Below are 23,015 nucleotides of genomic sequence, written 5' to 3'. Positions count from 1 at the left end.
CACATTCACACCTCAAGCTCCAAAACCTATGAACAACTACAGATGCATTTGAACAGGCAAACATACTTAAAATAGCTCAAGACATTTATCCGCCAGACTTAAAGCAGTACAATGGATACAGTGGGAACCAGAGGGCATGAAAAGAAAATGAGGAGCATAAATGAATGACAGAAACACATCTAAGCATGCGCACTTGAATGGATGATCCAGAAGATCATACTTAAGAAAGCAAACAACATCAACATTAATGGAAAAGCACTTGCATCATTACAAGATGTCATGAAAGGTATGTTTGAAGCTGCCATCATTGTAAGTGCATCTTCTTGTTATTGTGTCTTTGCTGCAGTGCAGTATATTGTGTCAGTGAGTGGGGTAGCACAGTGTGTGTGTGTGTGTGTGTGTGCACTCCTGTGTGCCCCATATTTGTGTGTGTATAGTGTTGCAGAGTGGAGGATGGTGCACAATAGGAAGCGTATACTGTATGTCAGGATCTGGTTGCAATAGTTGATGCACCTAAAGGCTGCTGAGTTTGACCAGTCAGGGATGTCACAGCTAAATTTAGCAAGTGTTGCTTGAAGCTATGGATGAAGCGGGTATCATATCAGCAACGCCTGTAGGACAATGTCACACCACATCAGGGAAACCACTGTATAAATATAACATTTCTGTTGGGTTTTCCAGCATCTTAATGGAGGTTAAAAGGTCATTTCAGCATTTTATAGAAATGCAAATGCATCTGAAATGATGAAAAACAAATGAAAAACTACACACAGTATGGTTTTGATATAAAGCTTTTATTATTTTTGAAAATATAGTAAGTATCCTTTGCATGATCAGTATAAAAACAGACACATCCAGCTCAGAGTCCTTCAGTGTGTCCTTGACAGCTAGTGGAGATCAACACGGTGCGATCGAATAAAAGGTTGATCTGGGCAGACATTAAGATGATTGTTCAGAGCATTATAAAACAGGTGGAGAAACTAAATTAAAATGATTATGGACTGTTCTGATGATGAAAATGTTTACATGATGTCTGGAACATTTGGAAATGAGAAAAGATACTTTTAAAAGCACGAGAAAAAAAAAGGCTGTTAATTTGCTGATTCACCAAACTTCACAGGTTCCATGTTGCAAGAAGCATCTATGATGCTGCAGCATTGGAATCAGTCCTGCTCTGACTGAGGGAGTTGGCCACATAGCCAATCAGAGTGAGGTATTCCTGGAAGCTGACCTTTCCATCGCTGTTCTCATCCAGTCCCCGCTGCATCTCCTTAACGGCGGAGGAGCTGTTTGTGTCCTGAACAAAACACAAAGGGACAGACAAAAGAATACTATAAGTCATAATATAGCTTCTCTTTACAAAACAGTAAAAAACAAAAAAACATTCTAATATTGTTAGATTATTTGTGTGACACACTACAATGAAGGAGGATGGAAAGCGACAAAAAGTTATGTAGGTCCTCACCTCCATGATGCCGCTGAGCTGTTTCTTCACCAGTTTCTGGAAGGCTTTCCCATCTAAGTTCTCCTTCCCTCTGGCGGAACCGAGAAATGTAGTCACCACTGTCTGAATGGCTGACTCCATATCTAAAGAGAGAGAGGCAAGGACAAGAAGCAGAAAGGAGAATTGAGTGTAGGAAGTGGCAAGGAGAGATATGGCCATATCTTAGGCACTCAGACATCGTGCCTTTAGGTACAGTTCCTGTGGATTTTATTAATATGAAAATATATTTGCAGTGGGCCTTGGGTGGATGATGTTTTCAGTTATATCAGTTGTTTAATAGATCATTTTGTTGGATTGCAGAAAGGAGAAATGCACATTATAACCTTGGAATGCTTGTGCAAAGCTGACTGATCAAGATTAGGCATTCTGTGCAATCATATTACATATTATAATATATTAAAATGGAATAATATCAAAATATTTCACCTAATTTGGAATGTCTATGACTTAAATAGTGAAATAAGCCGTATTGTTCTGCAAATAATAGTGATGCACAAAGCAAAATTGTCTTAACTGCTCTTTAAGTGATAAAAGTGCAGTGATGAAGATGAAACAAACATAATTCTTGAGTGTTAGGTTGATCGCATCTTGAAGTGTTATTTGAATCAGACATATTTGGATATGCCCCCCTAAACATAAACATGTGAGAAAGGTGAGACACACAGGTGATGTCAGCATAGGGGAGGAGGTGAGGGAATGGGGGAGAGAGAGGAGGGGACATGGCCTTGAGGCACTCTGAGGTAAACAGAGCGAGAGAAGGAGTGATGGAAGGCTGAAGAGGAGGGGAGTCTCTGAGGTAAACACAATGGGAGCCGTGATCTCTGACGGCGGATATCTGATCCTCAGAAGCCAGCAGGAGGCCACAGGTTCAGATTACTGCCTGCTACCTGTCTGCTGCAGAACATCTCTTCACACACACTGTAGGAACATACACTGCATACTGTGCTCAAGTATGAGCTGAAAAACATCACCCAGCATGTCAGTCAAGCAGCAATAAATTAACCCAGCGTGAATGCAAACATCTAATGCTGCTTTTGTTGGGAGAATCTAGGAGCCATGTGAAGCTAATCCTCGGCTGAACGTTTGAGGCATGCAGGTTTCGGTTTGTTGTGTGTCATTTCACTCAATGCTTATTTCCAGTTGCAGGGAGGACAGGAACCAGATGAACATCCTTTAATTGGGTGTCAAACTTATTAAAATGAAAAACAATAGCTGTGTCCCATTTAAATATGCCTCCCTTCTTACCACATCTACACAAGTTTGGATTTTGTTGTATATTCACATGGGAAAAGTGACAAAAATTCAGTATGGATAATAAAACTTTTTGACATGTCACAGAAGGAAAATCCCAGTTATAAATTTTAAAATGAATGATGGCTGAATTCTAGTCAGCAGCTTTGGTTTCAGGAGCTGTTGTTAGTGTTATTAGTACCACGTGTGCTTTTCCCTCCATGACAAGTCAAAATGTCTGCTGCGACAAAGGAGTACTGTCTGAAAAAGCAATCCACAAATAAAATAGAGGCTTCACACAGCTGCAGCAAATTGAAACGAATTGTGGGTGGTGACAAGAGAGCTTCAGGAAGATTTAAAAAGAATGAAGAAATATGTGTTGAATTTTTTCGGCTCCTTTTTGTGAAGTATAGTTGACATAGTTTGATGCATGATTTCCTGTTGGTGCGACACCATATGTATGTAAGTATGTTCTTTTGTACCAAACGCAAAAAACAGTACACCAAGACAATTAGTATTTACTGTAATACATACTGTATATTACTGGTATGCAGTGTGCCATTGAGACACAGTGTTGATTTCTTGTATAATAGGTTAACTAAACAGTAAACTGTGTAAATGATGCCATGTGGAACTGGGACACAGAGAATGTTTATGCATACAGACCGAGTTAAAAATCCTCTTCACACATGTTTTAAGTCATATAAGAAAATACTCTTAAATCAACTTGTGTCTGATATGTTTTTTTGTTTTTGTTTTTTCACAAAAACGTTAAGTTACCTCGTTAAACATTCTTAATAATAACATCTACGATCCAGAATCTATGCAAATATTTTTCATTTCAGTAGTGGACACAAGATGGCTCCTACTTCACTGAAAAGTCTATTCTTTGTGTGCACTGAAGTTTTCACAGTTTCTTAACTGGTTTCTAAACTAGTTGTGACATCACAAAATCATGCTCGTACATTCCCGTCTCAAACTCAGGTCAGCAGATGAATGTGAAAACAGCCTTAGTGTCAAACTCTGCACGTACATCATCCTGCATAGTCAAACATCCAAGTGAAGGAACAGTACGCAAAACACACTTTTGAGTGGAGGGGAACTTTAAGGGTTAAGGAATAAATTCAGTCTGCAGAGGCGTCTCTATGTTTCTGCTCCTTTGTAGCTTTTTGTTGTCTCAACAAACAGGAATTCCAAGGCAACAGCTTCTCAAAAAAAAAAGAAGCCCAAAAGGCATGAACAAATGCTGCCAATACTCGAGTAGAGTTGATAAAGTAACACAGCAGCATGGGATGAGGCCTTGCTGCAGGATTTCCAGTGAGCGTTGGAAACTACCACGAGGCAGCGGTGGCCACAAGACGGGTAATGATGATGGGTGCCTGGGGTGATGTTGTTGTAAGTAACTGTAGAAGCTGGTAAAATCTCCCATCTGACACAGATGTCACACCTCAATGCTCACACTAGACACACACAAAGACATACAGAGATAGACAGAGACAGATAGAAAGACACACACACACACACACACACACACACACACACACACACATCTCAAAAGAAGGACGATGCCAATTAGGACTTCTGCTGCATTAACCTAATTACTGGGTGAGTGAGAGCAGAACACACTCGTGGTCAGGCACCCAAACCTGGGATTCTGTTTCATGTCTCCCAGCCATGCCAGCACGCACACACACACACACACACACACCCACACAGAGGCATACACACAACTTTTTCCTACATACAAGTGAGCATCTGTCATCAGCATGCTGTTCATTATTATTTAATAGGTTACTATAATTGTCCCAACACCTTCCTAACACCCTCTATACAACCAACAGCAGCAAGGCAGCAGGCAGACCAGTGTCTGTATGTGTGTGTTTTTATCTGTGTAGGCCATATATCAAAACACTTGACAGGCCACCATCCATTAGCGTCTCTTCCAAGTGTAATGAGATGAACATGAAACCAAGAAGGCTTCGGTCAGAACTGGAGGCATCAGGGCCACAGAATTACAAATGGGTAGAAAGGAACATGTAGTAGGGTTTGTCCGATAAGAGCAAAAGGCTCCCCTAGCTGGGAGTGTCTCTGTGCGTATGTGCTGAGTACACATCAGGCTACAGCTTCTGAGCACATGTTCTGCATTCAGATTCAGAGGGTGGAGATAGTGATTACAATGACTCAAGTGTAATGAACGGTTGTGTGCGGCTCAGTGTGTTGTTTTATTTACATTACAGGTCCTTTTGTGGTATTTTGACTCATTTGTGGGTTTTTTTACTGCAATTTTGCAATGTACACACATTAAGTGGTTCCCGACCATTTGGGATTGTGACTTCTTAAAACAATGTGTAGTTGTGACTCATCATCACTTATTTTAGGCCCAAAGAGGAGATAAAATCTAGTAATTCATAAGGGATAAAGCAAAGATAAGAGGAACATCTGAAAAAGAAATAACTATATATGCAGTATATATATTTTTATGTACGATTATGTTTTTTCTCCTTTCCTATACAGTGTCATCCCTCCGATTTTTCTTGTCAATCCACAGGATGGTAATTAATTCACTGGTTTTAAATGGGGTTATTTTATGTTTATGGTATAAGTAATATGACAAACTGAGGAGTGCTTTCTGTTTTGCAGAATTCAAGACTTAATTATGTGGTAAATGATTTATTTGCTGTCTTTTCTTATCTCATCCATATCCTTCTCAGTGCTGTCATTTGTTGTTTTAGGATTATCTGTTTGTCTGATGTTATCATGTTCTGTCTCCTTTTCATGCTGCAAAAACCTCGATGGGACCTGCCTGGTTATATAGAGGTTGATTAAAAACAAATAAAATCTGTCTTTTGTCATTATATATTGTGTTTCGTGTCATGACCTGAATGGACTACATGTGAACTTCTGTGCATGGAACTCCCCAAATTAATCAAGTGAAACATGAATATTGCTCAGACGTTGGTGAAACTCTCAGTGCAGTCAGTGTTGCAACTATAAGACAAGTACAAACCAGTTTACAAGTAAGTCAGGCAAGGCTACACAAACCACCCAACCCACCCTTCTCCACTCCGCCACCTGGAACAGGCTACCAAACAATTTTATATCTGATGTCTCAATTTGTCAGTTTATAAAAGACAGACCACAGACCACACAGGTCATTATTATTCTGTACTGGCACCGGATAGTTCATGAGCATTGATTAATCCCAGTGACCAATCAGTTCCACCCTGCTCTCGTTGTTTGCGCTAGGTGTGACTGACTGACTCACTTCCTTCATGAGCATGTTACCTGTCATCGCCCAGGTCGCAATTTCTCCTCCATTAACTACACCTGGATGAAGCCATTCGAGTCCCGCTACCGGAGTCTTATCATAACGTTAATAATTCAGATCAGAGCCAAATTTGACCGCCGCTTCAATGATTACACTATGACTGTTTAACTGGCATCGGCGCAAATGCTAAAACTGCAGCGCCGTGCGTAACGGAGATGTCAGGGGCTTACCCGAGTCCCCGCATTTACATTTAGCCTGAACTAATCCTGACAATTTGTAGAGCGACCAGAGGCAGGACTGACACACAGCAAATAAATAAGTAAACGAGAGTCGGGAATCCGGTGTCCCTGGAAGTGTAAAGGGATTGGGGTTAGATTACCAAAAAGGAGAACCCGATCCAGAGCCACCAAGCTGGGTAGTGACAACAGAGACGCTCGCAAATTATACAAAATTGATGACATAGTGAAGGAAATAAGCTAAACTGATCATTTTCTAATTTGCCCGGAAAACAGTTTGGACCCATCAGTGTAACAGACTAATGAACCATAAAGTCCAGACAGCACAGAGAGCCCTGCACAAAGGTAATAATAAGAATAAACCAGACTCACCGTTAGGACAGTGAACAAAAACAAGACAAAAAAGTATTTCAGCAACTGCGCTCCTTCTTCCTCACTGATCCTCCTCCTCAGCCTTTGGGCTAGATTAACCAGCAACACATATCTTTTCCGTGATTTAACTTCTGACTCCAGCCAAACTTTTTTTTTTTTTTCATTGTCCATAGGGCGTGTGCCTGGGAGAGAAGGAATGTGGAAAGAGGCGCAGCTTGAGCAACAGCAGCAGCTTTCAGCAACATTTCCGTTGATCAAGACAACTGAACGAGTCTTTGTGATGTTGTTTAATATATATTTTCAGTTCGATAGCCTGTCTGTTTATATTTTAATATTCATCTATGCGTTTTTTTTTTGCTGACACACTTTCTCAACATGTAGGAACAAGCGTGAGCTCATGTGTAAGTACGTGTGTGTGTGTGTTCAAAGCTTTCCCAACAGAGATGTATCGATGCCACACCCTGAAACTTCACTTGTGTAAACAATAGCGTTCACTAGGTAGGAAACTTTTTGAACAAACTAACAATGAAGACCTGCTTTTTTGTTTTGTTTTTTACACTTCATTTTTATTTTATTACCAGCATGAAACATCAAATCTTACTCCACCAACACCACGCCCCTGTCTATGTCCTGGAAAGAGGTGTGTTTTCCAAAAAAAAAAAAAAATTAGAGGAGCCAAGAATACAGAGTGCTTACACAAACACATTCTCAGTTTTCAGACAATACATTTCCATTTTTCAACAGTGTTGTAGACCTGTAAGCACAAGCAGCTGTGAGTGTTTGTGTGTGTGTGTGCTGGGAGACAGATAAGACTGGCTCTAATATAGCTGAACTTCTTCAATAGTACTTTGTGACAGTGTGTTTGTGCCAGTTTGGCAGCTGCTGGTGAGAGAACGGGGGTGAAAAGAAATGCAGGCTACTGATAAAAAACATAGCATTATGCAGTTGAGAACGATTTTTTTGGGCGTTTTCCATTTGGCTGATTTTCCCTGTCACACACAAACTATCACTGGCACACAGACATGTCATTAACAAATATTATACAACTGTAAGAGAGTATCTGAGGACATTCTATTGGCTGAATCCCCCATGCTCGCTTGCAAGATGCCCAATCAGCTGCCAGAACTCCAGGAAGTTGAGCTCTCCATCATTGTTCTTGTCCAATGAGCTCATAAGCTGGTCAGTGGCAGTAGGGTCAGCAGCATTCTGCAGGAAAACAATAAGATACATATATGAAATACTTAAAAAAAACCAAACAACAACAGTGAGAGGCAGTGTGTTGCCTATGAGAGGGGATGAGACAGAGGCAAGCTGACACCACTGGCACGTACACCAAATTCATGCTGATGTGGTGGTTTGGCACAAGGATGTTTGGCTCTGTCACCATCTAGTGGCCACTGTGTTTATTTCAACTGTTCATACAAACAGAAACACATGGAATTTTCCACACTTGGAAAAAGCAGCCTCTTTCAGGAACTTGTACTTTGTGCCACTGTGCTCTGGTTTAACATGCAGAGTGCACACAACACAACCAAAACTAGATGAGACCAGAGTCAAACTTTGAAGTCTCTGAAGGGTGGCCAACGCTTTCTTTTTTTTGACCAAATCTTTCATTGTTTATGTGGAAAGTTTCAAATCGAACATAAAACGTAGAGTTATGTCCTGTCCCAGTGTGAGATCTAACTTTGAGCTTTTCCCTCCACGAGATCAGAGGCAGGAGTGGAAAGAGTAATATATTCTTTTTAAGAGGAAGAACTGTTACTTGACCTACTGTAAGTTTTGCTCAGTAAAAGAACAAAAGTAGCTGTTTTGACCTGATTTGTGTCGAGTATGACTAACAGTTAATTATATGTTCACAGTGAAAAAGGGCCAATGTGGCTTCCAGATGATACCCATTTCAATATGAGTCAGCCCTTATGAGAAAGCTGTTTCGTCTGGCAAACACAGAGGTTCAAAGCAAACTTGCATTGAAAATCTTTCTGAATGTGCTGTAACAGTAACTGTAACTACAACTGTACAACTGTAGCTGTAAGCAACTCCTAGCAACCTACAGATAGGCAGGTGATATATTATTATATTTATGTTATTGTCAACAACTCTCATGAAAAGACAAAAAACAACAATGCGTAGTCTGTCTCTCAATACTTCCTGATGTCCTTAAACTCATTTGCTTCTATGTAAGATGTTACATGCATTTATTTTTTATTCTTAAAAAGTCTAAATGATTTCCTAAAACAGCTGGCTACTGTAGTTTTCAGCAAAAGTTACTCAAAAAGAGCTGAATTGTGCATTTGTCAGGGACTATTTTCAGCTGCAGATTCGATACTCTCTCAAGAATATTTATGGCAGCAGGATGATGAAGGGTATCGACTCAAAAAAAGTTCCCGTGTTCATCATTATGAAGGAGCAAGTCACCAATGCATCTATGGCACAGAGGAATATGCTATATCAGGCTTTTTGCTACACAAGCAAGTACTCATCAGTACGATCATTAAATTGTTGGTTTTGGTGTTTTCATGGCATTTGCTGACAAGAGGAAAAAGTTAATTCAACTCAAATATTGAATCCTTACTTTAACAAAGTTACGGAGCTCTGACGCGACCAGTCTGCGGAACTCGTCTCTGCTCAGTGTGTTAGGGGAACCATCACTGCCAGCATACTTCTTGAACTGGGACACCAGCACACCAATAGCAGACTCCATCACAAACTGACAGACAGAAGGGAAAGATAAAATGATAAAAATGACAAATTCTATTGATCATAATGACAATGAATGTATAATACATATTAAGTTCAACCTATGAGAGAAGAGAAGCAGCAGCATTTTTAACCAGAGTTTGAAATACAAATCTCAGACTCACCAGCTCAGTTACGCCTGTAAAGAGGATAAACTGTGAGGACACAAGTCTTCACTGCTCTTTTTCTAGCCTACCTCTCCCGGTAATAAGATAAATCATTCACTAATTTCTCTTAATATATTTACAGCTTTTGGTTTCTGCACAATATTCGTTGCAACCAGTAAAAGTGTAAACCATTTTTCCTAAGCACCACCGATCTTTTTCCATGATGTGGTTGAATTTTCAGATGCAACTTAAGCCTGTAACCAATCTGTGGCAGGAGTTATGGATTACTGGGTGAATCACCTCATTCAGGAAAAAAAACAGACTAACTCGGACTGACAATCTGAGTTAGGACTGGTTAAACATATTACAATATATGCACACAAATAGTTTAATGTTTTGCCCAGTTCATGTCCATGCATGGGCAATAGCCTCACAGTTTTCCATTAGTATGTATGAGTGTGAAAACGTGGACAAAATGCTGTAGAGAGCAAAAAGAGAGCAGTAAATCAGGTATAATTATACAGTCGGTGTTGCAGAAACTTTTGAGAATGAGGCACTTGGGTTTCACCTCAGACAGGGTATATTATTTAAGCCAAAGCTCTGACAAGATGTGCACAATTGGCATATTAGGGAGGCAGTTGGTGCTAACAAGCACAATGGCTTTATCATCAAAATATCCCCATGCCTAGTTTCCTTGTCTCAGCTGTATGACACACACGCACACACACGCACGAACACACACACATACACACATATCTATATCCCCATACACCTGAAACAGCAGTCTGCAGCCTGCCTGAGGAAGGAGAGTGCAGCTTCTAGCATAAGATGAATAGCTTGCAGAGAGGACTAAGCAATCATGGTACAACATACAATGGTATAAAAGCATCGGGGTTTAATGGGGCAATGCTGCTAGTTGTCTTATGATTAATGTTTTGTGATTGATGTATAGCTGTGTCTAAGGATTTGTTCATCTATATTTCAACACATAATTCATACTTTTTGAATTTCTGGACAGCCTACTGTACCCATTCATCTAACAGTTGGCCTTGAGAATAGATGTATATTTGTCTGGAAGGGTTAAAAAAAATAAAGAGACCAGTGCCACACGGCTGATTTACAGTGTCTCCTTTCACAGACCTTACTAGGTAGTTATTCATTACAGAGAAGTGTGTGTTAGGAAATGTATACCTGCATGAAACTTTGCTTTTACCGCAGAGGTGGGAGCACAGATTGTGTGTATGTGTGTGCATACTACTGTAAATTTGTTTCTGAAGTTTAAAAGTTTATGTTATGATATTACTACTGATGCTACAGTACAGCAGTTTTACAATATTTTGAGGTGAAAGTGAAATAGAAGGTGGAATGACACCTAACATTGTTGTGACCTACTAAGTATCACTTTCTCACAAGGAACCAGTTATTTCCCTTAAATTAACACTTTCCCTTAAATAATGTCTATATTGATACAGTGTTTATGTGAAAAAAGGCAATAGTGAACCAGGCTAGTACTCCAGTTTCAGTCACAAAGAGAGGCAATGATTGACTGACAAAACAGACTCACAGTACCTGAATGACACGATGTCATCATAGTCAATTTCATCCTCTCATTCCAGCAGCTCTTCTTCCTCCCCTTCCCTCTGCGTCTGCTACCATCAGGTCAGATGTTACTCCACACATCCACATATAGACTATAAATGGAAAGGACAGCAGAAAAAATGTCCCTGTGGACAGAAAGAGGGTGATTTTAATGTCAGTCAGGCAAAGACACTTCAAGGTCCATGGACAGTTCATTCCTCTGCAGTGTCACACACATTAATGGATAACTCCTGTGTTCATTTATCTGTTAGTATATAAAACATTTTACAGATTCCACCAACTTTCCAAGTCAATGTAATTGTTCAAGCAACCATAAAGGTATTGTTAATATTCAATAAAGCCAAATATCTCACCTTCACATCGTATCGTACTCTAACCTTGAAGAGTCATTAGGACTTGTCAAATTTAATTCAGGCGAAGCATGAAAGAGGACCTGAAATCACTGATTTTAATAAAAATGAGTAGACGTTTGTCTTTCAAAAGGTCAATTTAACAAGAGAGCAAAAAAGAAGACAAAATACAAGTTTTTTTCATCACATGGATGCATCAAATTTATTATATTGCTCTTACGAGGATAATAGGGGCAAATATGAACATCCTAACAAACAAAGTAGTGGTTCTGCGTTGTTACCCTCTGAAAAACAACCTGTGTGTGGCTACAGGCCCTTGAATCAGCAACATTTCATAAGTTAGCAGGTAAACAGAAAAGAATACATGCTGTTTTTTGCAAACTATTTTGCCATTTCCATAACCAGCCTAATCAATATAAACAAATGCTACATTCATAAAACATAAAACAATAATTAAAGACATTTTAGTGCAGAGTCCTGTACCTGAAAAGAAACATACATGCTCAACATGTCAATATTTTATGTGCCAACCAATTGTATTTTTTAACTATATTATGCCAAACTCTATAAAATAAGTTAACTATATGTTTCTGCATTTCAGCATAGTTCTTTAAACAAATGTGTTTAATGAAATATGTACATTCATTCAAACAGAAAAAAACAAGGCAGACTACTGGCTTTTTCTTTTTTTTTTTTTTAACAGTTTACTGTATTTTTTCCCAGTAATTCATCAAAACTGTTTATTAATGTTTTGAAGATCATCTGACATGAACAGTCAGACTAAAGCAATCAGCACACTAAGACGGCATACTGTAGATGCATGGCTGATCAGTGAATCGACTTTAACAGTGCTTTTTTTTGCAGAAGAAGAGATGCAGTGTGTGAATAAGACTGTATAGTGTTTATTCTGGAGGTGAGAGTCAAAGCAGAGTAACATCCAACTAAATCTAACAGGTATAATGTGACTGAGATCAAATTATAAGTTGAATCTCTTGGACAGCAGAGGGAAGGGGTAAAAATAAGATCCTTTAAAAACAATGACAGGACCATAAATTGTAAGCATTTGTGGTCCAATAGTAAGTGTTCCCTTTGAATAACCCCTCATTTGTCATGACTCCTCTTAGCTTCATTTGACAGATCCATCAATTCTATCACTTCTTCAGCCACGTGCTCGGCCACTTTCCTTCCTCCACTCCCCCTTGATTTTCTCCTCTTTCTCTCCAGCTCCTGGCACTGAAAACTTTTTTATGACTTCTCGTTCAAACTCCTCCATTTCGTCCTCTATGGCACTATCCTCTTCTCCATCGTTTTCATCCACTTCCACCATGTCTTCTAAAATATCGCTCAAATCTTCGACGAATTCTTGAAAGCTCATCTGGTCATGAACAAAGACTCCGTCCTTGAAGAACTCGGTGGCTAGCTTTTTGAGCTCTTCTATTTTGGAGGAATCCACACCAAACTCCTCTGCCTTGGCTAGGTATGTTAGGAGGATGGCCTCGAACTCGGGTAAAGGGACAGGGAGCAGCCCCTCAGCCTGAGCACAGGTCTCCAGTGAGTTACAGTGCTGTGGAGGTTTAGGGTTATGCTGGAGGCGGTCTCTCTGGTGGATCCAGTACTCAGGTTGATCGAGGGAGGGTTGGCGGTGTGTATGAGGGGGCATCTTGTCTTTCCACGGATGCTCCTCATGGTGGTCATGGCGGTTGTGGTTACTGGTTGACTTGTGCTCGTCTTTGTTTTTCTGGAAGCTGGATTTGTCCTTTTTCCAATCTCCGAAGTGCTTTTTCTCTTTCTGTCCTCCTTTCTTCCACTCTTCTTCTTTCTTTTCCCACTGCTTCCTCTCATTCTTCTTTTTCCAGTCCTTACCATCTTGACCATTTTTAGCCTTCCAGTTGCTCTCGCTCCACTGTTTCCTCTCATCCTTTCCCTTCCCTTTACCATGATTTTCATTCTCTTCCCACTGTTTCCTTTCACACTTTCCTTTCCCTTCTTTACCAAGATCTTTGCTGGTTTTGCTCTTCCACTCACTGTCTTTCTTCCACTCTTTCTTCTCTCCTTTCTGTTTCCAATCTTTTTTCTCCCACTTGTTTTTGCCACTTTCCTTAAAGCCATCTTTTGCTTTCTTCCACTCCTTCTCTCCCTTCCACTCCTCCTTGCTCTTGTGCCACTCTCCATGATCTTTTCCTCCCTTCCTATCCTTCTTCTCCTCCTTTCCCCTCCATTGCTTACCCTCACTCTGTTTCTCGTGCTTTGGCTTTTTCCAGTCTTTGTCCTCCTTCAGTTCTTTTCTCTCACTTTTTTCTGTCCACTCTTTCTTCCCTTCCCTATCCTTCCATGGTTTTCCTCCATCCCCTCTGCTAGCCTTTTCTTTCTTCAGGTCTTTCTCCTTCCACTGTTTGTCATCACTGTGCTTCTTTTGCTTACCTTCCTTAACTTTCTCCTTGTCAAACTTTCCTTGCTCGTGTTTCCCCTTTTTCAACTCCTTCTCCTTCCATTCTGTTTTACCTCCATCTTTGCTCTCCTTTTTCTCTCCTTCTTTCCATTCAGATTTTTCTCTCTCTTTCCACTCTTTCTTCTCGCCCATGTCGTGTTTGTCCTTCTTCCGATCTTTCTTCTTCTCAGCCCTTTGCTCATCCAATGGTATCCAGGACTGTCTCGCTGTAGATCCAGCTATACTTGGGCTGCTGTCCTCTGGCTGACCACTGGGGGGCGATGTAGTAGGCTTCACAGGTGCCTGAGCTGCTTCACTGGCTGCTGAAGGAAAGACAAGGAGTTATTACAGATACAAAGGTTAAAAGTGAGCATTTAAGTGAGAAGAGAAAAATAAGAAAAAAAGAAAGAAATATTTAGCCTTTCCCTTACTATCTAACAACTATCATCCTCCCTACCTCCTCCCTCTGTACCTGATGAGAGTTTTAATTCAGTCAGAGTGGATCTCAGAGTGTCTAGTTCTTTCTGTAGGGCCGAGACAGACTCCAGCTCTCTCTTCATCCTCTCGTTTTCTTTCTGAAGGACAGGGAGAGATGCCATGTCTTTCTTCAACCTACTGTTTTCCTTCTCCACCTCCTCCCACCGCATCCGCTCTGCTGCTCCCTCTGCTGCCTGTCCCTTGGCTACTTTTAGCTCTTCTTTCTGTGCCTGTTGAAAAAAAAAAGAACAGAAAAAGAGGATCCTATGAGAATATTACACACTCAGTAACACGTTTATGCAGATACACATTCATGTGTATATGCATGACACACACACACACACACACACACACACACACACACACACACACACACACACAGGAGAAATAAGGGGAGAGACAGAATGGAGTCACACCTGAAGTTGGGCTTGTAGCACAGGAATCTGCTTGTTTTCGTTGGCTATCTTATTTAGAAGATCTGTGCTGTCAGCATCTACTGGGGGTGGAGGAACCTCCGGATTAAGCCACTCCTGTCAAGATCAGCACACACATGGCATCACAATGGATTTCAGAAGATTTCACATGACTTCTCAGAATTATTCTTTTCAGACAAGGTTACATCAAGAAGTGACACAGTTTGTAGAAAATAGCAGTAATTTTGCCAGTGTTGGGGACAGACTCCTACTGAGAATATCACACTAAAAATGTATGCAGTGGCACTTATTGCACTGAAAAAGTGGGTACACAACATGTCACGTATAATGAATAAAAATTGAGACTAGAGAGATCACAGACAGAACAGAGAGAGAGAAAAGGAGTTTTATTAACATCAGACTGACCTGTTTTCCTGGTACTTCTGGATCTTTCAGCTCCCTCGTGTTATAGTCACTCTCTGCAAATTATTATGCAAAGCTTAATTTCCATGTAAATAATACACTGTCAGAAAACACAAGCAAAAGCTTTACACTGCATTGCACATTAAAAAAGCGGCTCCTTCCCAAACAACAATCAAGGCTTTTACAGTAAAGTTTGAATTCCTCAGCTGAGTAAGAGTATATATTGTATACACTCTTACTTGCTGATTGAAAACCTTGTATCTCTAATTTTGCTCATTTTCAGTTTCAACTTTTACAAAAAAATCAGAGTAGAAAAGGTGTGGTGGTCAGGCTAAAAATGACTGGTGTACATTGTGGTGATGTGGAAGGTTTTCATTTGACAACAACAAATACTGTAAGCCTCGTTGCGAAAGTGCAGAAATCACCCTTTCTCTTGCTCACACAAGTTTAAAAGCGTGCAGTGCTTTTAAAATTCAATTGTCAGATGCAAAAACAGTTTTATTCTGCATGCACATTCATACAAACACATGCCGTGGGCAAGAAAGCACTCATTCATTCGCCCACACACGTACACACACACAAACACACAACCTACCCTCATCCAGGTCCATGAAGACACCTGCAGGTATAATACACCGCAGTCTCAGAGCACCCTTCATCTTGTCCACTGCTAGTAGCTCATAACTTTCCTTTATCTAACCTCTATCATTTTAAAATTACAGCCAAAACTAAATGGGAAGTCTACCCTCCCAACAGCTCACATGGCGATGCCTACCTGAGAAAAAGATGGTCCCGAGGCCTAACAGAATGACGGCACCCAGGATGCACTTGTTCACAGAGAACCCACTCTCTTCCTCTCGCTGTGGCAACTGAAATTCTTCCTCTCCTTCGTCTTCCTCCTCTGCCCTTCCGATCCGCTCCAGAGCTGCCAAGAGAGACCTCCTTCTCCTCACCTCTGGCTCTCCCTCCTCTCCCGTCTTCTCGGCCCTCTCGTCCCCAACCTCTGAATCCCCTGGGGAGTCTGGAGCAAAGGAAGGGAAGAGTATGAAATCAATTGTAAAAAAAAAGAAGCATATTTCGACACTCACTTTGCAATTTACAGGTTTCATCTTCTTTATGGGTACCCACAAGGTATACATGGTGAAAACAGTGGATCATATACTTTACAGATATCCATCATAAACATTTATTTTCTGACATATTTCTTATTTTACAACAAATCTGTTACACATTATTGAGCACAAACTTGCTCTTCCACTTACAGAGATAGATAGCACAGCAACTTTGGCCCTGTAACTGTTCTGATGCTACAGTATGAGACAAAACTCCTCATGGGAGGTAGGACCTGCTTCTTTATTGGCTCTGCTGTGCATGGCACGCTGGTTAAATTGCTCCATTGTCATTCCTTGTTTTCCATTAAACTGCATAAATAAGGCTTAAATCTTAAATAAATCTCCTGGAAAATTATGCAAATGTTTCATTTTGGAACAACAGCGATACCAAGTTTCCAAACTATTTGCGTCACATTTATAAATGGGCCTTGTCTCGAAACTCACTGACACTCAATTCTAGTCAGCAAAGAAAAACCGCATGAGAAAAAATGCACAACAGAGCAAAAGAAGATTCATTTTTTAATGCTGTAGTGAGACGAAGAGCTGCAGACCGAAAACATCACACTGCAAAAAAGTTCTCAGGTCCCAGTCCCTCTGAAGCCAATTTACTTCTGCAGGGTGTCATTCTCTGTCACATCACACTCCCTTCCTCATACCAACCACAGCCTCTCCAGACAACTTCCTGGCCCAGATACTGAACAAGTCCATAACCAACTAGTCCATCAAGTACACTTCAAACACAGATAGTGCATCTGGCTTAGTCTCCGAAAAAAAGAAAGGAAATGATGCAGGAATACCACGTGATCTTTGCCATGAATAAAACAACAATTTTCAATTTTCCATTATGTAACTGTGACTTGACCTTTTATAGCAGTTTGTTGAAACACACAATAACCCAAACCACAATCAAATGTTGTGCAGTCTTGTTGTTCGCACCTGCCTGTTTCCCCAAGTCAGTCGTCCTCGGAGACAGGTCTGACTCCTCCCCTTCCTGTTGTAGCTCCTCCCCATTTAGCGGATGCGGTGCTCCTTCCTGTGCTGGCCTCTCTTCTTCCTGTGTAAACTCCACCCCTCCCAGAGTCTCTGTGCTCAGCAGCGAGGCTGGGGGCTCATCAGGGGAGGGAGTTATATGGGTGTAGGAGTCAGTGAATGAATCCGGGTCTGGGCTGGACTGTGCCTGGCCCTCAGCTAGGCCCTCTGACTGGCTGAGCACATCACTGCCAGGGATGGAGCTGCTCGAGACGTCCAAAGAAGAGGGAACGGTGGCATCAGTGATGGTGGTGGGCTCGTAGGTGTGGTGATCTGTGCTGGAGGCTTCGCTTAGCTCTCCTTTTTTCTCTTCTGATACCTGGGTATTAGAATGAGGTCATTAAAATTCCTGAGGGTGCTGCCACTGAAAGGTTTTAGATAACCCTATATTTTAGCATTTTTGCAATTAATCTCAGATGTTTTTTGTTCTTTGAGTAGAAACTTTGTGTTTGCACTATTTTCTGTCTTCTCCTTTTGTCACTATTTAGCACAAACATTGAACAAATTATGAGCAAATGAACAGAATTATTTTAAGACTCTGTCAGGAAGCAGTATCCTAGTAACAGCTTCAATGAGTCACTTTGCAAGTACAAGTGTTAAATTAAAAGGTGTGATAATGTGGCTTCATCAGATTTGTGTGAACCACACAGCACACTCTCTGGCCATTCAGAATCTAGTGTTTCCTACGGCTATGGTATAAATAGTTTTAATGTACATTGTGCGACAATTCAGAAATGAGTATTCAGCCAAACAATGGTTCAATCAGAGAATAAAAACAAGTAGAAAGCATTCATTTGCCGACTATAACGACATATTCAGATGAAGCGTCTAACAAATAGTGCTATTACATGGTAGAGGATACTGCTGTCTTACCAGGTGTTCCTCCACAGAGGGCCCCTCTGCAGATGTTGTATCCTCTGCAGGCTGGTTGTTGGCCCCACAGCCTGGCTCATCAATAACAAACACAGAAGCACAGTGAGGAGTCATTTAGAGCAGTCCTTGAAATGGAGCAACTTCTCAGGTTGTTTGATTAATTATCAGAGAGGCAAAGAGGCAAAAGTAGGAAAGTAAGATCTAGAAATTATATTAGGTTTGTGTGTTAGAAATATGCTTTTTCTGTGCCATAAATAATGTCACGGTCGTCAGATATATTATGAAAACCACCTTCTGTAGATGTATGGCTTTCCTCATGGTGCTCTGTCCCTTCTGCCAGAGGCCTCAGGGTTTCAGCAGCAGTCTCCTGGTACAAAAACACACACAGCATACAGTCAAACACACAGACATTAATACCATTGAGATACCATCACTGGAGCAATGCAGGCTCATCTGACAGTCTGTCTTTTGATTAAAACTGAGCATCAGAAATGACTAAGCAGCACTCTTTTCCACAACAGCCACTGCCAAAGTACCACTGAGCAAACCAGTGAGAGTGTGTCTGTCTATCTAGCCCTCAGGCCAGCACTGAAGAGCCAGTTTGTCTTTCTGAATACTAATTAAAGTTGGAAAAAAGAGAATAGAAACATTGACAGTCTTATTAAAGAAACCTACTTCATATTCAGGTGACCCAAAAGAAAATTCAAGTGGGACAAGGAGTTTTCTTTTTTAAAAAATAATGTATTTTCATTGAGGTCATGCACACAGCGACTCCACATATTCTTATGCTCTTTTCAAAGTGGCGATACCTCAGGAGTGAGGATGGTCCAGCTGTTGTTAGTACTGCTGCCGCCAGACATGGCCCCCTAGAGGCTTTGCCTGTCTCCTACAACACAGGAAGAAGATGTACAACAGATTACATGTATGTACATAATAGTTAGTTACAGGTGATTTAACAGAGATCTACGCGATGGAACATACATGCATAACATCACAAAGACTCAGAGTTGATATGGTGTTGGATATAATATGATGTATAGCTATAATTGACTGTGGAGAACTGTGAAGAAATCAAATGAGACTGACGAAGGTCCAATAGAAAATCCTCATTGTAAGTCTTGTTATTATCTGCACCTAAGCCTGTTGTTTGATTCCCCAACAACAGTGGACAGAACAGGTTTTTGGCACAGTAAAAATGCACCTAATGAAACAGCAGCAAGCAAATCTTAGTGGTATATAGTTCAGAGGCCTGCCACCGGTCTACAAGTAGGGTGACAGTCTGTATACTGCAGATTAAAGAAATTTACATCCCCTGTTTACACATGCAAAGGATTTGAATGCATGCCTTTGCCATTCAGCCTCACCCATTCTGCAAATAAAGGACCTACTGTAACGTGTTGGTAACACATCGCTTTGTGTGTGTAACACATCGCTGTGTGTGTGTATGTGTGCACGCAGGAAGTCCAATTCCCTGGAAGCATTCAGTTCTTCATTAGTATTTTATGTGTGTTGTGGGCCTTTTGGTCACCCTGGTTTTTGACTAGCTGGGAAATGTTTTGGCAGAGACACGGGTAACTAAGGCCAGCCCTTTTCTAGAGATACAGGCAGCAGAATGGGCTGTCCATTTCAAAGCTGCTGCTCTGTTAATGGATGTCTACTGTACCTTTTTTTTTAAATAACTACTAAGTAGTTACGAGTTTCAAAGTAAGATAATCATTTGGCAGCACAGTTTTCCCTTATTCTACCTCCGTGTTAGGTATCTGGCCAACAAAACCCCTTTTAGACCTGGATCACTCAAGCAGAATCACAGTCTGATATTTCAATTTCTTTCTACTGCCTGGTCAAGTGTCAGGTATTACAGCTTTACAGCCTTTTCTTTCAAACGGCAGAGGATGATATAGATGCATATCTATTATGTTTAGCCTAGCTTTCTTCAGTAAATGCAGAAAGAACAAACCGCTTACTTCAACACCACACTGTCTAGGTAATGACACACTTCACTCCCCAAATTCAATTCTCTTCCTGCTCTGCAATTTAGGTCTGCTAATCGAGTGCCTCCCAAGAGGAGTCTACTGAATCTAGCCTAGGGCCCAAGGAGCATTGTGGAGGATATAGTGGAATGGCTTAAATAGATATTGGCTAAATATAGCTGCCATGAGATTGACTAGAGATGCAGAAGATGGCCATGGGGAACACAACAGAGCAAGTATTCTAAGGACAGTTTTTAAAAGCTGGCAGCTTTTAACAGAGAAAAAATGATTCTCACTGCCTTGTTGTCTGGTCTCACTCTCTAATCTTTATGGGTAACATCAAATTGAGCTCTAGCTTTGGTATGCTGGGTTATATCACTTTATACCTTAATTTTGCATATTTACAGATCTTTGTCTGAGCTCATTGTTTAACTTAAAAGTAACACTCCAAACATGCTATATCTGCCATCAGTTAAGTTTACGCATCACTCAGTTTTTTTCCATAACAAAACACAACCAAATATATGGTGACAGCTGTGGGGCCTAATCTTTTTATCTTGGTCTCAGCAGGGAAAAATTACCAAAAAAGGTCAAGACTAAACTACAAGTACAGGCCACTAGGACAGCAATGTTAGGCTGTCAAAAGAAGCACCATAAGTATCAACACACACAACATATTCAGAAAACGGACGGTTAACACAATAACACACAATGTACACTGACTACTTTGAGTGAAGCAGCGTGACGTATTTAGCAGGAAATGTCATATGGCGGTGAGCTCAAAGGAAAACAAAACTTAATACACAGTTAAACTCACGCACATCTTTTCTTAAACATGCTGGAGGCCAGTAAAAGGGAGATGAGTTACTAAAGTTAACTTATTGTTAACATTAGCCATGAAAATTACACTTTCTAACGTTAGTTGCTCCAACAGTCACTCGAAGAACCAGGAAAAAGTGAGCCAAACGACGTAAGCTACGCATTGTTATAATGAACTACGATAAAACATACGGTTGTTACTTTGTAATAAAAACGCTTGTACATCCAAATTCAGGTCATTCTTACCTTGGTCCGCCGCTTTACCTCAGACCCCACAGACTGTCACAGATACACTTGTCTCTTCATCCAACTTGAGAACTATGAGAACATGCCCCCTGTAACTTGCATGATCCACGCGCCTCTCGTCCAATCACAAGCAAGATTCGCTCTTGTCCCGCCTCTTGTCCTCCAGCTCGACCAATAGCAATGCGGCGTCACACCACTTCACTGGTAAAAACTTCCAAGTTGATTGACACACGCAGGTGATGGAGCGTATTTAGCTTAAAGCATACATTTTTACATAGGTTGAGTTTGAAGTCTGTGACACCAGCAGCCTCCGGCATTTTAACGTTGGTAGTCCATGAGTTTTGGATGATTCCAGGTTGATGCGGATATTTTGGTTGACTATATTCCTGTCCAATATAGGGCAGCTGGAAAACGTCATCTAATTAAGTAAATACGGGCCTTAAATTCTCCTCATAGGCACATAAAAGCATATTTCGGCACCTAAATCAAATGATTGTCTTCTCTTTTTTAGCTGTACGGTATATGTTAAGTACAGGTTCAATCAAAACAAACAAAAATACAGACATAAAGGTATCTTTTTTCTATTCATTAAATCCTTTATTATCACAACAGTTTGTGTTGCTGTACAGTGAACTTCACAATCAGGGGTGCCACATCCCTCCAGATCTCAGATCAGCAAGGTTAAAATGAGGGAACAGACCCAGTCCCACAATGAGCATGCGTAGCATCTGCAACTGTGAAAGTGTTTCCTGCAAACCCAAGAAGAGCATCCTATAGTCACCTGAAAAACAGAAATAAAAATATTTGAAAAATTGGTTAATTTGTACAAAAATATGATTTAGTAATCCTGTTCTGCACTGCAATTGCCGCTTCAAAACTGTAGTAGGTCTCATAAATGTTGCATTACTTTGTACTCCAATGGTAGTTTGTTGTCATATGAGAGAAGACTCATACTTGCCCATGCTTTGCCAGCACCGCTGATCAAACACTTCATCTCTGATGAAATAAAAGCTGGTTAAAATTACACTATAGGAGCCAACGGAGACACTAGGAAAATCAATGTATGACCACTTGATCTACTCTATCAGTATGTCAGTCCAGGATCTCTTTGATGCACCAGCAGCAGAGGAGAAAATAGAGACACTCTTTCACCGACTGGATAAAACTGTAGGCAAAATTTCCTCCCAGGAAGTTCTTGCCTCGTCCAAGACCCATTGCTATGTCCCGCAGGTGCTGTCCCAGCGAGGAGGAAGGCATGGCCTGGGGAAGAGGACGCTGAGGATGCATGGCTCCAGTGAGGAAAAGGAGCAATCAGAAGGAGGCAACAACCAGGGCAGGCAGGCAGGCAGGCAGGACTAAGCTTGTGGAACAGCTGAGGTCTTCTCCGTATTCCTGGCACAGTTAGTTCCTCTACTTATAACTTCCTATACAAACTGCAGGCCGCCATCATTCACACCCTGCCTTTTCTCGACTCTTCTTTGCTTTCAAACATCAGCTGATTGATTAAAGGCCTTGTTTAACTTTGCTGTGTTCTGTTCCCCTCTGTTGTACAGTCTCTCCCTAGGCTCTAGTAATCCCTGAATCAGCCCCCTACTGTTAAAGGCTCCACCTATTCACAAACAAGAGAGTTCCAGCAGCTCCCAATACACCACCGTAACTATGTGCCACTTTTTGTTCAGGACAGGTGGTTGATCATACCTTCTAGCAGTTTGCGCTTTGTTTGTTTTAAAACCACTTTGCTTGATTAACTTTGATGGTAAAAAAAAATAAATCCAACAAGGTAATAAAGCAAAATTATCATATCAAAAGCCAAACTCAAAGAG

At 40.8% G+C, this 23,015-nt stretch overlaps 4 protein-coding genes and 1 long non-coding RNA gene across 11 annotated transcripts; 1 reads left to right on the top strand and 4 right to left on the bottom strand.

Annotated features, from left to right (window-relative positions):
• Window positions 1-775: 775 nt before the first annotated feature.
• On the bottom strand, window positions 776-6,717 carry si:ch211-105c13.3 (uncharacterized protein LOC325758 homolog). The gene is made up of 3 exons (XM_042424952.1): window positions 6,611-6,717; window positions 1,466-1,587; window positions 776-1,297 (listed from the first exon to the last, which is right to left on the bottom strand). Exons 2-3 carry the CDS (start codon window positions 1,583-1,585, stop codon window positions 1,142-1,144), a joined length of 276 nt encoding a protein of 91 aa, XP_042280886.1. The 5' UTR covers window positions 1,586-1,587; window positions 6,611-6,717; the 3' UTR covers window positions 776-1,141.
• LOC121906221 lies at window positions 1,594-7,284 on the top strand. Its single transcript, XR_006098576.1, has 2 exons — window positions 1,594-6,583; window positions 6,784-7,284. It is a non-coding gene; the product is annotated as an uncharacterized LOC121906221 (long non-coding RNA).
• Window positions 6,661-11,475, bottom strand: LOC121906219 (protein S100-A11-like). The gene is made up of 3 exons (XM_042424953.1): window positions 11,023-11,475; window positions 9,183-9,317; window positions 6,661-7,816 (listed from the first exon to the last, which is right to left on the bottom strand). Exons 2-3 carry the CDS (start codon window positions 9,309-9,311, stop codon window positions 7,682-7,684), a joined length of 264 nt encoding a protein of 87 aa, XP_042280887.1. The 5' UTR covers window positions 9,312-9,317; window positions 11,023-11,475; the 3' UTR covers window positions 6,661-7,681.
• An 807-nt stretch (window positions 11,476-12,282) lies between these two features.
• pbxip1b (pre-B-cell leukemia homeobox interacting protein 1b) lies at window positions 12,283-21,299 on the bottom strand. 7 transcript variants are annotated; one of them, XM_042424941.1, is made up of 11 exons: window positions 21,193-21,299; window positions 18,967-19,043; window positions 18,449-18,524; window positions 18,158-18,228; window positions 17,192-17,603; window positions 15,919-16,164; window positions 15,739-15,762; window positions 15,147-15,199; window positions 14,724-14,837; window positions 14,288-14,537; window positions 12,283-14,153 (listed from the first exon to the last, which is right to left on the bottom strand). In XM_042424941.1, the coding sequence occupies exons 2-11, from the start codon at window positions 19,015-19,017 to the stop codon at window positions 12,562-12,564; spliced, it is 2,889 nt and encodes a 962-aa protein (XP_042280875.1). In that variant the 5' UTR covers window positions 19,018-19,043; window positions 21,193-21,299; the 3' UTR covers window positions 12,283-12,561. The 7 variants fall into 7 exon arrangements, with proteins under 7 accessions (XP_042280875.1, XP_042280876.1, XP_042280877.1 ...); XM_042424942.1 differs by having other exon boundaries at window positions 12,283-14,150; XM_042424943.1 differs by having other exon boundaries at window positions 14,303-14,537.
• A 548-nt stretch (window positions 21,300-21,847) lies between these two features.
• Window positions 21,848-22,967, bottom strand: LOC121906220 (lens epithelial protein). The gene has a single exon (XM_042424954.1). The coding sequence runs from the start codon at window positions 22,477-22,479 to the stop codon at window positions 22,285-22,287; it is 195 nt and encodes a 64-aa protein (XP_042280888.1). The 5' UTR covers window positions 22,480-22,967; the 3' UTR covers window positions 21,848-22,284.
• Between the last annotated feature and the right edge of the window lie 48 nt (window positions 22,968-23,015).

This window comes from Thunnus maccoyii, chromosome 10, assembly GCF_910596095.1.
Source record: "Thunnus maccoyii chromosome 10, fThuMac1.1, whole genome shotgun sequence".
NCBI classification, from domain to species: domain Eukaryota; kingdom Metazoa; phylum Chordata; class Actinopteri; order Scombriformes; family Scombridae; genus Thunnus; species Thunnus maccoyii.
Note: the sequence above shows the minus strand (reverse complement) of the source record. Positions and strands in the feature narration are given on the sequence as shown.